General features: G+C 40.5%; 1 protein-coding gene and 1 pseudogene across 2 annotated transcripts in view; one reads left to right on the top strand and one right to left on the bottom strand.

Moving 5' to 3' along the window:
* The window catches only part of CLIC4 (chloride intracellular channel 4), a 68,153-nt gene that overhangs the window by 30,948 nt on the left and 21,969 nt on the right, over positions 1–15,236 (top strand). The window contains exon 2 of the mRNA XM_080802345.1: positions 4,100–4,209. Within this exon, the coding sequence (XP_080658471.1) occupies positions 4,100–4,209 (110 nt within the window). The remainder of the gene's footprint in view (positions 1–4,099; positions 4,210–15,236) is intronic.
* LOC308342111 (large ribosomal subunit protein eL42-like) lies at positions 8,020–8,339 on the bottom strand (annotated as a pseudogene). The gene has a single exon. The product of its transcript is annotated as a large ribosomal subunit protein eL42-like (transcript).

The raw sequence follows: 15,236 nt of genomic DNA, 5'->3' as shown, positions 1-15,236 counted from the left end.
GTTCGGCTGTGAGCTTATCCTCTAAGCTCTTTTTTTGTTGTTTTTTTTTTTTTTTTTTGTTATTTTATTGTGGAATTTCCTACTGGTTCTTTACATCTTCTGTTTCTTTGCTGAGGCTTTTTCTGTGTTTTCACTTGTTTCAAGCTGTTCATAATTTCTCATTAAGGCACTTTTACCATGGCTGCTTTAAAATCTTTATCAGCAAATTCTAACATCTCTGTCATCCTGATGGCAACAGTACTGATTGCCTTTTTTCATTTAGTTTGCTATGGTTCTTAGTATGACAAGTGAGTTTTGATCAAAACTTGGACATTTTCATATTATGTTATGAGACTCTGGATCTTGTTTAAGCTTGGTTTAAACTTCTCTAATACTCAAATAAGACTTCTCTGACAGGGCTCTAGAGGAGGGTGGGCGGAGAGATGGGTGTCAAGGACCCTGCCTTGTTACAACCAGATAGAGAATAAATAGCTTGTGGCCTCCATTGATACCCCTGGGGCAGCTACCATTGCTGCTTGGCGGGGTGGGGGTTCCAGTTCCCTACGTAGAACGTCCCGACTACTGTATTCTGGGCCTCCTCTGACAGCCCCCCCCCAACCCCCAGCAGGGAGGAAGGAGTAAGTCTTCCTTTTACTGGCTGGCAGGGTTGAAACACCTGGCTCCTTCCTTGGCCCTCTTGGACACCATGCTTGAGGGCACATTACAGCCTCCAGAGGGCTGATTGCATGAAATTGAGAATAAAATAATGTAGATCATAAAAAAGTTATATATAGTGTGATCACATTTTTAAGAGAGAAAAGTAGTACGTACACAGCAAATAAAAATCTAGAAGATTAAGCAACTAGTGAATGGTTCAAAGGTAGGGGAACTCTGACCTTCTGCAAGGTTTCAGTTTTTACTTACTTTTAAAATAATGAGTGTACCTTTCGAAGCGGTAAAAAGCAAAGTTCTTTTTTTTTTAAAGGTATACTTTTCTTAAGGCGCTATTGTTAGATATATCTACATGTTAATTTTTGTTATAATAAAAAACTGGGTGTAGAATAAGGTATCCTGATTTTCAGGGTATAATGCTTTCCACTATGCCAGAACGTCCTCCTCAGTCGATTGTACCAATAGGTTATGTTCAACGTAGTTCATATTGAAGAGCATGCTTTTGATCCCTTACCTGGAATGGAATTTTACTGAAATGTTGAAATGGAACTTTATTATGACAACATGCATTAAAGGAGGAACTTTTTGACTTATGACTTCTAGAGATCTGAATCTTTCCAGTTTCAGTATACTTGATGAAAACATTATCTGGTTATTACCTCTCAATCTTCTCATGCTATTAAAAGTTCAGAAAAATTTGTACTTGGCAGTTTTTCTTATTTGAATTGTCATGAGTTTTGGGAGTAGTTGATTAAAATAGCAGCTTTTCAGATCTATCTTGAAAAACGCGTACTTTTATTTGTGTGTGTGTAAAAGAATAGTTTTGTAGGGAGTATGAGATGTGCAACAAGCTTTGGATATGCCTGAGAGACTCCATTGGTAAAATTTGCTAGAAAATTATAGGCAAGGGGGAGTGAAAGGAAAGGGGCCATTTGCATCCCGACTAAGTCTTCATGTAGCGTTCGTGTCCCAGGATCCTTCTGTCTGAACTCCAGCGTAGGCTCTGTAGACCGTCATAGGAAATGGTGGTGTGGTGGTTTTTATCTGTAGCCTGTCACTGTTTTCCTCCAGCTTGCCTTGGGTTTAATGGCTTTCCAAGTGCCTGTATATAATATCTTTATTACAAATTCTTTACCAATATAATTATTTTAACACTGCTGTGACAGGCATCTTGGGAAATTATGGTTCATTCTACACATTAAACAAGTGGAGTAGGACAAGGTGAGTCAGACTTGTTCTTTGTCTGCCAACCTTTCACTGCTTTTTCAGTAAGTCTGAAATTTGGTACACGATTTCTTGTTGTTCTAATTCTTTTTTTTTTTCCCTTAAAGATTTTATTTATTTGACAGAGAGAGATCACAAATAGGCAGAGAGGCAGGCAGAGAGAGAGGAAGGGGGAAGCAGGCTCCCCGCTGAGCAGAGAGCCCGATGCGGGGCTTGATCCCAGGACAAAAAAAAAAAAAAGGGCAGCGGCCCAACCCACTGAGCCACCCAGGTGCCCCTTGTTGTTCTATTTCTGCTGCTAAGCATGTTAATACCAGGAGGGGAAAACGAAACAAGAATGATAATAAGATTTGAGTATCTGAGGCCACAACCTTGAATAAAAATATTAATCATCAAGCTATATAGAAAGATAATATCTTAACTTTTCTTATCTGTGATAAATTCACTTGTATGTTATCCATGTTCTTTTTTTTTTTTTTTTAAGATTTTATTTATTTATTTGACAGACAGAGATCACAAGTAGACAGAGAGGCAGGCAGAGAGAGAGAGGAAGCAGGCTCCCTGCTGAGTAGAGAGCCTGATGCGGGGCTCCATCCCAGGACTCTGGGATCATGACCTGAGCTGAAGGCAGGCTTTAACCCACTGAGCCACCCAGGCACTCAGTGTTATCCGTGTTCTATAGGTGTTGGGATGGCCAGCATCTTCAAAAAAGCAGCTTTGAGTTCCAGTTACTTTGTACTGTAGGGTGACTTAGTCGTAACCGACTTGTACTTTGTACTTGTACTTTGAAAAAGGACTCATCCTGACCTTCCCACCCCAGTGTCTCCCAGTGTGTACAGCAGATGCTTTGCTTTGTGGATCTCCTTGTGTGCCTGTAAGAAAAGGAGGATTCCTAGGCCCCACCCAGGAATTCTTCTGAATCAGAATCTCTGGCTATAAGGCCCGGAGATCCTCGTTTAAAATGCTTATTTAGGTTATTCTTAATCACATTAGAGTTTAAGAACTAGACCTTCTTTAGGAAGTCAAGTTTCTTGCAAGTTGCAGTACTGGGAATTAATGTGATTCACTCTGGCTACAGTTTGGTGTATGTTTCGTTTCTGGTAAAGAATGATTAAAAAGAAAAAAAATGAATTCAGTGGTAACTCTCTCATGCTGTCTGTTTACGGTAGGGTTCTGGGATCCTCTTTTTATGCCCATGTATTTTGTTAGTTGTGTTATGTTTCATTAGGTAACTGCTTTTATTTATTTATTGTTTTACTCCACCCTGTTTCCCCATTAGTTTAGGAATTAGTAACTCTACTAATGTAGCATCTTACTGAAATGGCTTCTGAATATTTTGAGAGTTACTTTAGGATAATAAACAGAACTTGAGCCATGCATCTCTGAATGAGCTGTTGAAAGTTTATTTTTGGCTTTCTCCACAGACTTTGTGGTGGAGATGGCTGTGTTGCTCCGTAGCAAGTGTCAGAATGTTCTCTTCCAGCATGCTGGCTTGCTTTCCCCACTCCTGTGCCCGGCTTCCCCTCTCCCTCCTTTGTAAACTGGCGGCATATGTGACAGAAGTAAAGATCTGCCCCACCCTGATTTTTAGGAAAATTCTATCTCATCATTGAGCTAGGGGAAGTCATCAGCTGCTCCATTCATATTAAGTAGGGTTACAGATAGTTTTTTTTTAAATAAAGATATCTTGTTATTTTCTTGCTCCTTGAAGGAATGTTTAAAACAGGATATGGGATTTTATAATGAATATTTTTTTAAATGGGTGGGGGTTGGTGATTATTTAATTAACTCTTTGGAAACCTGCAAGTTTTCTCCTTTATGGTGCCCTATAAAAAAAATACCGTCTCACAGAACAGGAAATGACTTAACATTTCATAAAATTAATTAAAAAGGCAAATTTAAAAATTCAGTGGAATTAGCCACATTTAAGCGCTCATTAGCTATACGTCACAAATGACTACTGTATTTGGTCAGTGGTAGTACAGATCGTTTCTACCATTGAAGAAAGTTCTCTAGGACAGTGCTGTAGCAGAGTGGCCATTTTTAAGAAGGTTTGGGGGTGGAAAATGAAAGAGTAGAATAAGAGACTTGAGTTTCCACCCTTCCTTCTGCAGCGCAACTTCTTCTGTTTTCTCGAATCCTTGTGTATGAGTCAGGAAAAGGTCTATCGTTTTGAGTATCACCACCTTGACCCTGTTCTCCAATGTTGATTTCTCTTTCCCAGGCTGGCAGTGATGGTGAAAGCATAGGAAACTGCCCCTTTTCCCAGAGGCTCTTCATGATTCTTTGGCTCAAAGGAGTTGTATTTAGTGTCACAACTGTGGACCTGAAGAGGTAAGACTTCGTTGCAGTTTGAAATCAACTTGAGTATATACTGTTTTCAGTTTGATTCTCTCCCCATTCCTCACTTTGCGTGTGAATGTTTTCTAAAGGAAATAAATATATTTATTAAAGTTGAGCTGATTTGTGGGCAAATTTAACTTGTATAAATATTATGGATAACTCACAGTGTCAGTAAATTGCGTTTACTAGCCACTCAGTATTTTTAAGTACTTATTGTTTGTTTACCTTTAATTTCAAGAGCTGCACCAGGAGCTAAATTTTAAATTTTCGTGTGGATTCAGGGACAGTTTTGACTTTCCAGTGTAAACGTGGAGCTCTGAAGAACTTTCTAAGCAGACAGCTTGTTGGTTTAGAATGTTCCAAACACATGGTGTGTATAATCTGGATCCTTGAAGACAAGAGTCGGGTTTTAGGAGGATGAATGCTGCTCTGGTCTGTTTGATTTATTCTGCTTTTCAGGGAATCATAGGAATTTTCTGCAATACGATTTTAACCATATTTGGTTAAATATATTGTAAAATAAGAGTGATTATCTGTGGCCCTGTGATTGGTCTTGCTAGTTGAAGAGTTGTCTCTGTCTCTCCACAGACCAAAGTGGAGAGGGCTGAGAAGAGCCCTGATAAAGCATAAGCTCTCCCTTTACTCAGGAGCTTCTGTTTTTCCTTAGCAAACAGGTTTGAGGTGAAGGACGTTCATACTTAGGGAAAAAGACACTTAAATCAAGGGTTAAGAGCAGTTACACTAACAGAAAATCTAGGATTGGGCAGTGGAAATGTATTCCTCTTGACACAAAGGCAGCAACGTGGTTTGTTGCTTATTATTTTAAGCGAATCAGTCACGAACAGTGTCCAGGAAAGACTGTGGACGGGCTGTCACATGATGCGTGGTGGAATTCATGTGTGTTATCCCTCCGGGTGTCACCAGGCGAGTTATCTGGGAGCTGTCATCCGTTCCCGGTTCTCAGCTGGCGTTCCCTGGACTTCTGTCAGTTCCTTACACTTTACTCTTTACTTACTGCTAGTGCACTTCTTTGAGATTTTCGGAGACTTAAGGTCTATTTATTGAAAATAAGCCGTGGTGTCTTCCAGGACCCCCTTCAGTTACGTATGGGAGTGCAGAGGTAAGCCTCGGGGGATAGTGAGAGCTCAAACTGCGGGCTCTTTTGGGGATTCACCTACCTCATTTTGGACAGAGCTGCTGCAAGAATGAAATAATTCATGCAGTTACCCTTCTATTACTGTTTTTTTCTCCCTACATGCACTCAAAGGAAGTTTCTCAATGTAACTTCTAAAAATAGACCATGCTACCAGGCACACACCCTAACTGTGTCTTAAAATACATGGATTTCTCCCATTCCATTTTTGGCTTGGAGCAAGTGAGTTGACTGCCACGCTTCGAGAAAGCCTTCTTTGAGCAGCTCAACACAGTGCTTGATTGTGGTCCCTACCGGTGATAGCGCCGTGAGCCAGGGACTCTGGTTCAGGAGAGGAAGTGGGCTCAGAATGGCTGTTTCCCTTTTCCTGTACAAACTCCTGAAGACATTATTTCTGTATGTTGGTTGATCTTTGAGGACTTACAAGTTTCAGAGTAATATACCTACGTGTAAAAAGTGACCCATGGGAGGCAGGATGAAAGATTCAGGGCTTCCTAATTAGCCAGTATTACCATCCAAAGAAGATGTCTGTTTATTTTCTAGGGCTTTGTATAAAATCAACAGAGAACACTTATAATTGGAGCCTATACTGGTTTTCTTTAGAAATCTTAAAGATTTCTAAAACATGCTTCCCGAGGGCCAGGGAAAGTGTAGAAGTAGTACATGACCATGAATCCCCTCACCCCCAGGCCCCGGTCATCTGCTTCCCCCTCACAGATACCACTGCATTTCGGTTTGGTCTTTATCCTTCTGGACCTTTTCTATGAACTTAGACACTCAGAGTCTTGAGTAAGATTTCAGGAGAGTGAACCTGGGCTCAAAAAACTGTTGTAAGATAAAGTTGTCACAGAGGAGCAAAACACTCCGTAGTAAAAAAGTACCGTTCATAATCTTAATGTTAAAACTTTAGATATGACTGTTCTTATAAAACTGTGGGGGAGGAAATGCCTCTAGTGCTTATTTTCTTGCTTTTCCCGGTAATTGCTAATTCTTTGCTGAAGAGGACTGATCGCAGAACTAACCGTTGGCGGAGAGCAGTAAGACTCAATTGCGAGCTATTTAGAGGCCCACTCTGTGCTCTGAGAAAATTATCGTTATATGACATTTCATCCATAAGAACAAGCTAGTTTCCAGGTCTGGCACGGTGTGACACGTTCTCTTTGAATGGCAGTTGGTGTTAATGGCTCTGCTGGTGGTACTCCTGTGCCCCTGCGAGGCTCGGCACAGCCTCCTGTTGCTTGCCTGCCAGCGCTGCCTTCATGCTTTGGGGGGAGTCATTTCTAAACCTCATTTTCTGTTCACATTGCAGTTGTATTACAGAACTTGTAGATTAAAAAAACACAAAAGTGCCCAGGTTTCAGAAGGATTTTAGGCTTACATCAACCACCATTTAAGCAAAACCTTCAAGTAAATATAAATGAAAATATTAAAATATGGGGGCATATTTAAAGATGTTATCACATGTCATCAAATGGGAACAGTGGAGGAGGGAAAGAGACCTGGTTTTGTGTGGAGAGAGCCCTGTCACTGGTTTCCCTAGGACATTGGGCAGGACGCCTCATCTTTGGAGGTCAGTTATCTCATTTTTAAATTCACGAAAAAGGAGGGAAAACATGAACATATCTTCTTCTTCAGTGTCTGCTGTGTGCTAAACACCATTCAAGGTCCTTTTCAGTACTCATCAGACCATTTTCAGACCTGTTGTTGAATAAAATTCATTGTTTTATATCCTACTTCTAGGCTGACAGGTTTGTGGCAGTGATGAAAATCTTTCAAGACTTCTGCTACCTTCATTACGCCCAGAAATGTCTTTTTTTTTTTTTTTAAGATTTTTATTTATTTATTTATTTGACAGCGAGAGAGAGAGAGAGGGGGAGAGATCACAAGTAGGCAAAGAAGCAGGCAAAGAGGGAGGGGGGAAGCAGGCTCCCCACTGAGCAGAGACCGTGATGCCGGCCTCGATCCCAGGACTCTGGGATCATGACCTGAACCAAAGGTAGAGGCTTAACCCACTGAGCTACCCAGGTGCCCACACCCAGAAATTTCTAAATCAATCAATGATCAGCATCTTTAGATCAGCAATAAGCCTAAGAGGCAGGCAAAGGGAAGAGAAAGAATAAAGTGTGACAACAGTAATCCGCTGTCACCCCTGTCTATTATCTTTGTCTCTGTTTCTTTGACACAGATGCCCGCGCGCGTGCGCGCGCACCCGCACACACACACACACACACACACACACACACACACAAGATGCTGACTTGGATATAACGAGTTCCACATACTTGTTAGGTAAGCTTTTCTATTATTTCTTTCTTTATTTGTTTATTTGAGTGAGTGAGAGAGAGAGAAAGAACATGAGAGATGTCAGCGGGAGAAACAGACTCCCTGCCGAGCAGGGAGCCCGATGTGGGACTTGATCCCAGGACTCCAGGATCATGACCTGAGCCGAAGGCAGTCGCTTAACCAACTGCGCCACCCAGGTGCCCTAGCTTTTCTAGTTTTGAGAAATAAGAGTGGAAATGAAAAAGAAATTAGTTTTTTTTTTAATTGATGGCACTAGTTTATTTCCCTCTTGAAAGACCAACTGCAACCAAATGAAGTGAACATAACCTCAAGATTTTATTGTCTTCATAATATAATAAAATATGAAGCTTAGAACTGGATCACTTGGCCCTTTCTCTTCTTATCTCCTCCCAGTTCAGAACGCTTGCATCTCTTAATAGCCAGCATTCTCTTAGATCTGCAGTTGGGCTGAACACATTCAGCCTCAGCACAATCTTCTTTGTAGTTTTAGCCTTTTTCTGGAAAACGCTTCGTAAGCCAACCATAGCCACTCTGCTTCCTGTCATAACGCCGATTTCCCTGGGCATAAAGAGAATCTTTTTTCTTTCTTGTACTGTGTCACTTTGTGGGATTGGTGCTTGCCACACTTCTAGGAAGTCCGGTGGGTTTTAGGAACATTCACCATGTTTGTGAGAGTGCTGTCCTGTTGGTACGGAAAGAAATTAGTTGTTTTTTTTTTTTTTAATTAGCTTTTTATTGTAAAAGCAGTGATATCTGCTATATTACCAGTGAATAAAATCCCTCTTCCGTGATATTCTCTGAGAAAATAAATAAATTGGAGAAGACTGCTTTTAAAAAATCTGGGAAATGTATGCTTCCATTCCCATTTCCTCCTTAAACGCTGAAACGTTCTCATCCTCTGCATTATCACAAATGGTTTCCTTCTGCTTCACATGTCAGCGTACCATTTGTAAGGTATTGTGTAAGACTCACTTGTAAGTTGCTGTAATAATACCAGTTTTGGAAGCTTATTATAGTTTAAACTTTAACAATTTTGTAACCATTTAACATGGAGCCATAGAGCCATAAAACTGATAGTTCTGCATATCTTGAAAGTCATTTATAAACTCAGAAACAAAATTTGATTTCTAAATAGATTCTTCAGATCGTTTGCTTTCCTTGTCATGTTTCTGTGGTTCCATCCTTCTGAAAAATGTCTTCAGCAAGCTGAGAGATAAGTTTGGTTTCCAGGTGGTGACAGTGGTGTGAATGACACATACCGAGATTCTGAATGGAATGGAACAGGCCAGCCTTTCCGAGAAACCCTGCATTTCCTGCTGTTGGCCAGCCAGGAGTACAGACTCCCTTCTTTCCCTCGGTTGAGTTGAGCTACGTGAAGCCCTTGTTACCCCTGCAAATCAAGATATGTGTTTCACAAATGCATTCTGAATCACAGGGATATGCCCTATGTGTGTGTTTTGAGGGCGAGGGGACAGAAACACGGAGAGAGACAGACAGACATGGACAGTCATACAGAGAGAGAGCATGCTTCACTGCCACGTCTTATGGTCTTTTTCAAAATGATTTCAAAGATGATAGATCCTGTTGAGGTCCCTGAGAGCTGAAGTAGAAAAACATTATTGGTGAATGTTTTCCTAAACCTATCAGTGTGTATTCTCTCTCAACTGTGTTAAGAAAATCTCTTTAAGAATTATAGAAGCTGGGACGCCTGGGTGGCTCAGCTGGTAGGGCGGCTGCCTTCGGCTCGGGTCATGATCCCAAGGTACTGGGATCGAGTCCCACATTGGGCTCCTTGCTCAGCAGGGAGCCTGCTTCTCCCTCTGCCTCTGCCTGCCACTCTGTCTGCCTGTGCTCACTCTCTCTGACAAATAAATAAATAAAATAAAATAAAAAAAAGAATTATAGAAGCTATATTTGAAACCTTTCGGTGGGTCCTGTTTTGTTTTAACATGATTGCTCTGCAAATTGACGTTAAAGTAGACAAAGATTTAGCAGTATACCATGTCATCAATATAAAAACCCTTTAACTATTGCATTGGGACACTTAGACCAGGACTTAGTAACCGGGATCTTGGTGTGTATGTTTTGGTGAATCCATGATTCATTCATTCAGCTGGTGACTTTAATCAGAATATGGCAAACTTAGTGAAGAATAATTAATAGGAGTAAAGTATTCTGAAACAAAGGGAGGATTTTTTTGTGTTAACTTTTTTTTTCATACTCGCCATACAGTGTCCAGTATTTTCTTGATTTGTGTGGATGAATTTTATGCCTTGAAAATCAGTACCTTCAAAAAGAACTCAATTAAAAATAGAAGTTTTAGGGGGCCCTGGGTGGCTCAGTTGGTTAAACATCCGACTCTTTTAAGTTTCAGCTCCGGTCATGGTCTTGGTGTTGTGAGCTTGAGTCCCAGGTGGGCTCCATGGTCAGCAGACTCGAGTTCTCTCCCCCACCCCTCACCATGTACACATACACACTCTCTCTCTCTCTCTCTCTCAAATAAATAAATTAATTAAACCTTTAAAAAAATATAAGTTCTACATACTTAATATTTTTCCCTCCATTTAGTGGAGTCAGCTTGTTACAAAATTAGGTCATCTTTAAACCCCAGCTCCAGTGTCCTGTGGCCCTACTGCACTCGTTTTATAAGAAGCAGCTGGAACTGAGCCACTGGCCCAGTGTTCTCCAGTTGTCGCAAGGGTACCGAATTAAACTTTAATTGAAGTTAAGCCACTTAAGTTGCTTAAAGTATTAGGTCCCATGAGGTTCCTCCTGTTCCTCCTTCCCCTCTCTTTCTCCTGTGTTAGTTTGTTTCTCTTTATTTCCTTTTCTTCAACGCGAAGCAAAATGAGAGAGAACAGAAGAATTTTTTTTCATCTACTCTGAAGAGAGAGAGAGACTACTCAGATAAGTAACATTAAAAACAAGAAAACCCCCAGACATTGAAGAGTATTTGTGCTCTTATCTCATGGCATGAATTATATGCACTTTGCTTTTTCTAGATGTCACTTAAGGGAATGAGTTTGAATGATTCGTTGAGTATTTATTGAAGGGCTTTTATGAGATAAACCACAGATGTCCTGACATTTTTAGCCATTGCCTGTCCATTCGGTTTCATTTCTGTCCCACTGCACTTTCAGAAATGTTAAGTTTCTGTGCAGCGTCTGTAAAATGAGCCTTTGTGGGTCAGACAAAACACCTGAGGCCTTGGGAGTACGGAGTGAGATTCTGCTTGGCTGATGACTCCATCCAGCTTCTAAGTCACCTCTGTGCTTGCAGCTTGAAGTCCGTTGATCCATTTAGATGTGTCCAAGTTTCTTTTGGGACCTACTTTGACTTGGAGTAAGGACCCAACATGGTTGCTCTTCATCTCAACACTTAATCCTAGAGAATAGTTTCATCACCTTTGTTTTTTAAAAATCGATACAGCTTTTCAGCTGAAACAAAGTGGACTATTCACTAGTCCCTGATATTAGTAGAAAATTGGTAGTCCTTTGCTTGATTTCACTTTACTTTATAAGACTCTTTTTTTTTTTTTTTCTTTTTGAGATTTCTTTATTTGAGAGAGTGAGAGAGTGGAGGGTCAGAGGGAGAAGCAGACTCCCCACTGAGCAGAGAGCCCTATGTGGGACTTGATCCTGGGGCTCCAGGATCATGACCTGAGCTGAAGGCAGACGCTTAACTGACTGAGCCACACAGACACCTAACTTATAAGCCTCTCTTAATCCAATTTCTTATTGCCATTCAGTTAATGCTAGATAACCAGTTTTGAACCATCAGACTCAAGTAGAGTTTAAAACTGCGAAGACTCATCTCCTGCATAATGCTATGTTAATGTGAGCCTGAAAGCAGGCATGCATCTCATTTGCATGCTTTGGTTTAGCTCATGTTCTTATTTGATTTGATCTTCACAGGCAAAGCAGGTCTTACATCACAGTACAGAGCAGGAAATCCAAAGAGGTTTGTGATTTCCTTTGTCACGTAGCTGGTGGATGGCAGAACTATCCAATTTGGGGCTTTAATCAGCCAGGTCCTTTTTATTCAGTCGTTGGCTCTATCTTCTCTACCATGCCAACTCTATCCCTCCCCTAATAAATATTTTTATTTGGAGAGCTAAAAGCTGTCATAATTTATTATAGAATAGCCGTTACTTATTTTGTTGCCCTCCCCTCATGGGTTATTGTAAAGCATCTATCCTCTCTCCCCCTTTAATAACTCTACCTTGTTCATGAAAAAATTGTTTGTAAAACACAGATGTATCTTATTACCTTACATTAAGGTATTAAGGGACTGTTAGTCATAAAAATGTTGATGAATATATTTTATAACTTTGGAATGAGAAAAGTCTTATTTATTTATTTATTTATTTATTAAAAAGATTTATTTGTTTAGGGGCACCTGGTGGCTCAGTGGGTTAAAGCCTCTGCCTTCAGCTCAGGTCATGATCCCAGGATCCTGGGATCAAGCCCCGCATGGGGCTCTCTGCTTGGCAGGGAGCCTGCTTCCTCCTCTCTCTCTGCCTGTTTCTTTCTTTCTTTCTTTCTTTTTTTTTTTTTTTTAAGATTTTATTTATTTATTTGACAGACAGAGATCACAAGTTGGCAGAGAGGCAGGCAGAGAGAGAGGAGGAAGCAGGCTCCCCACTGGGCAGAGAGCCCGATGTGGGGCTCGATCCCAGGACCCCAGGATCATGACCTGAGCCGAAGGCAGAGGCTTTAACCTGCTGAGCCACCCAGGCGCCCCTCTCTGCCTGTTTCTTATCTCTATCTGTCAAATAATAAAATATAATGTAAAAAAAAAAACCTTAAAAAAAAGATTTATTTATTTATTAGAGAGAGTGATGGTGGTTGGGGGAGGGCAAGAGAGAGAGAATCTCCAGCAGACAGCCTGCTGAGCTTGGAGCCCAATGGGAGGCTCCATCCCATGACCCCGAGTCATGACCAGAGCTGAAACCAAGAGTCGGATGCTTAACCAACTGAACTACCCAGTTGCCCCACCCCCCCCTTTAGCTTTAAAATGTTAAGATTTAAGAATAAATTATACACCCTGAACTGTTAGGGTTTCTGGATTCTTGGTTATGTACAAGGTCTTGGTGAGTTGAGGAAGAAATAAAGTGTAACTGGGAACATCTGTGAGCTGTGAGTGGGAATGTGAGGGGGACTGGAAGACCAAAGATGGTGTGGTCTGGGACCTGTTGGATTTGTTGGTGATCAAAGAACAGGTGGTCAGGGTGAGAAGTAAAAAGGACTAACCAAACAAACCAAAGAAATGAAACCTAGCAATGGACTAGTTCTGATCTGGAGTCGAGTACTTACATGAGTTCCAAGAATCTCATGGCACAAGTCACCGTTTAAATAAATGTGGATCTGAAAGACTCACTCAGCTTTCTTGTATTCCTGTCATTCTGTGCTCAATTTTACCTTCTCAGACCAAAGCGTGCTCAGGAAAGGAATCAGAATTGAATATCAAATCAGATTTTGACTTTTAAAAGTCCATTTTCAGAGCTTAGGTACTTGCACAAGTTGATAGAAGATACATTTTATTTTTCTTTGGTTTTATGTTTTATGTTTTTATGTTTTATTTTCTTCGGGAGGGAGATGGGCTCTAGAGCTTGGATGGGGGCGTTCTGAGCTAGAAAATTTGGATTGATCAGATAATTAATAAGCCTTTGTATTTTTGGAATGTAGTCATAGATGCAGCACATTCCAAATCTTAATGGGGTGGAGGGAGAAAAAAAGGGGAAGGGACCGTGAAGGAGTATGTGTAAGACCAAGGGAAATGGATAAGCTGGGATGAGTAGAGATTTTGAGGTACATTCTATTTTTAAAATTCTTTTCAGTGACAAAGTATTTCACCTTCATGGTACACTTAGAGATATCCTTTGTTCAAATTCTGTGCATTTGTGTTAAGGAAGGAAGGAAGGGCTATAATAATAGGGGGGAAAGTTCTTTGAAGCAGTTTTTTGGTGCCTTTTAAAGTTTTCAGTTTTTTTGAAGTTTATCTTTTTAATTATATGAGAGCTTTTGAACATACCCAAGAATAAAATAAACTTCCCTCTAACTTCAACTCAGTTATTGAGATTTTACCCATTTGCTTTGTCCCTTTTTTTTCTTCTCCTTTTTCTCCCTCCTGATATGTTTTAAAGCAAATCCCGGAAATTCTGTCATTTCAACCCTCCATACTTCACTGTACATCTCCAAGCAGCACATACATTTTCTCCCATCATTATCACGTCTAGTCCCCAGCATATGATCCGATCTCCCAAATTAGTTCCAAAATATCTTTTTTTTCTTTGTCTGGTTTATTCAAATCAGGATCCAAACAAATTCTACTCATTATATCTGGTTGTTATGTCTCTTAAATTTTTCTTCATCTGCAGCATTCCCTTCCAACTACCATTTGTGGCTTTTTTCCTTCATGCCATTGACTGGTAGAAATCCATTCTGTTGAACTGTGGAGTGTCCTGAATTCTGTATTTGGCTGATTGCTTCTCTGTGGTATCATTTAACTTTGTCCTGCATCTCCTCAAGTTTCCTAAATGAAATTTTCGGTCTCAGAACTCCTTTATACTCTTAAATTATTAAAGACCTCAAAGAGCTTTCAGTTATGTGGATTATATCTATGAACTTTACTGTATTAGAAATTAAAGCTGAGAAACTTAAAACATATGTACTAGTTAGAACAATCGTGATTTTATTAAATTGTAATTTTGTTATCACAAAAATATTTTTAAAAAGATTTTATTTATTTATTTAGTTATTTGTCAGAGAGAGAGAGAGCGTGTGCACACAAGCAGGCAGAGGCAGAGAAAGAAGCAGGCTCCCTGCTGAGCAAGGAGCCTGATGCGGGACTCGATCCCAGGACCCTGGGATCATGACCTGAGCTGAAGGCAGTGGCTTAACCAACTGAGCCACCCAGGCGTCCCCACAAAAATATGTTTTTTTTGTTTTGTTTTGTTTTTTAAAGATTTTATTTATTTATTTGTCAGAGAGAGAGAGAGAGTGAGCACAGGCAGAGTGGCAGAGGGAGAAGCAGGCTCCCTGTGGAGCAAGGAGTCCGATGTGGGACTCGATCCCAGGACGCTGGGATCATGACCTGAGCCAAAGGCAGCCGCTTAACCAACTGAGCCACCCAGGCGTCCCCACAAAAATATGTTTTTAATTAAAACTATATTTTCCAAAACAAAGTTAGTTAGAAGAGCGGCATTGTTTTACATTTTGGTACATTTCTTATGTCTGCCTTAATAGAAGACAGATTCTCATGTCTGTTTCTGTATATATCACTTCGTGATACCACACAACTAGTAGCCTGTGGAAGACCCTGTGATTCAGGCATGAGAGAATGAGGGTGGAAAAACTAAATGATGTCTTAGTATTATGAGGGTGGTTTTGACCTCATGGACCGCCTGGTGAAAGGGTCCCCTGGATCGTACTTTGAGAGACAGCTGCTTTAAGAGGCCTGATTCTAGATTCAGGTTCGATTTCAGTAAGAATACTTCATAGATGTTGATGTATGCTTTGTATTTTATCATTAGGATACACATGCTATCTTGTCATTATTA

This window comes from Martes martes (assembly GCF_963455335.1).
Source record: "Martes martes genome assembly, chromosome: 4".
Taxonomy (NCBI): domain Eukaryota; kingdom Metazoa; phylum Chordata; class Mammalia; order Carnivora; family Mustelidae; genus Martes; species Martes martes.
Note: the sequence above shows the minus strand (reverse complement) of the source record. Positions and strands in the feature narration are given on the sequence as shown.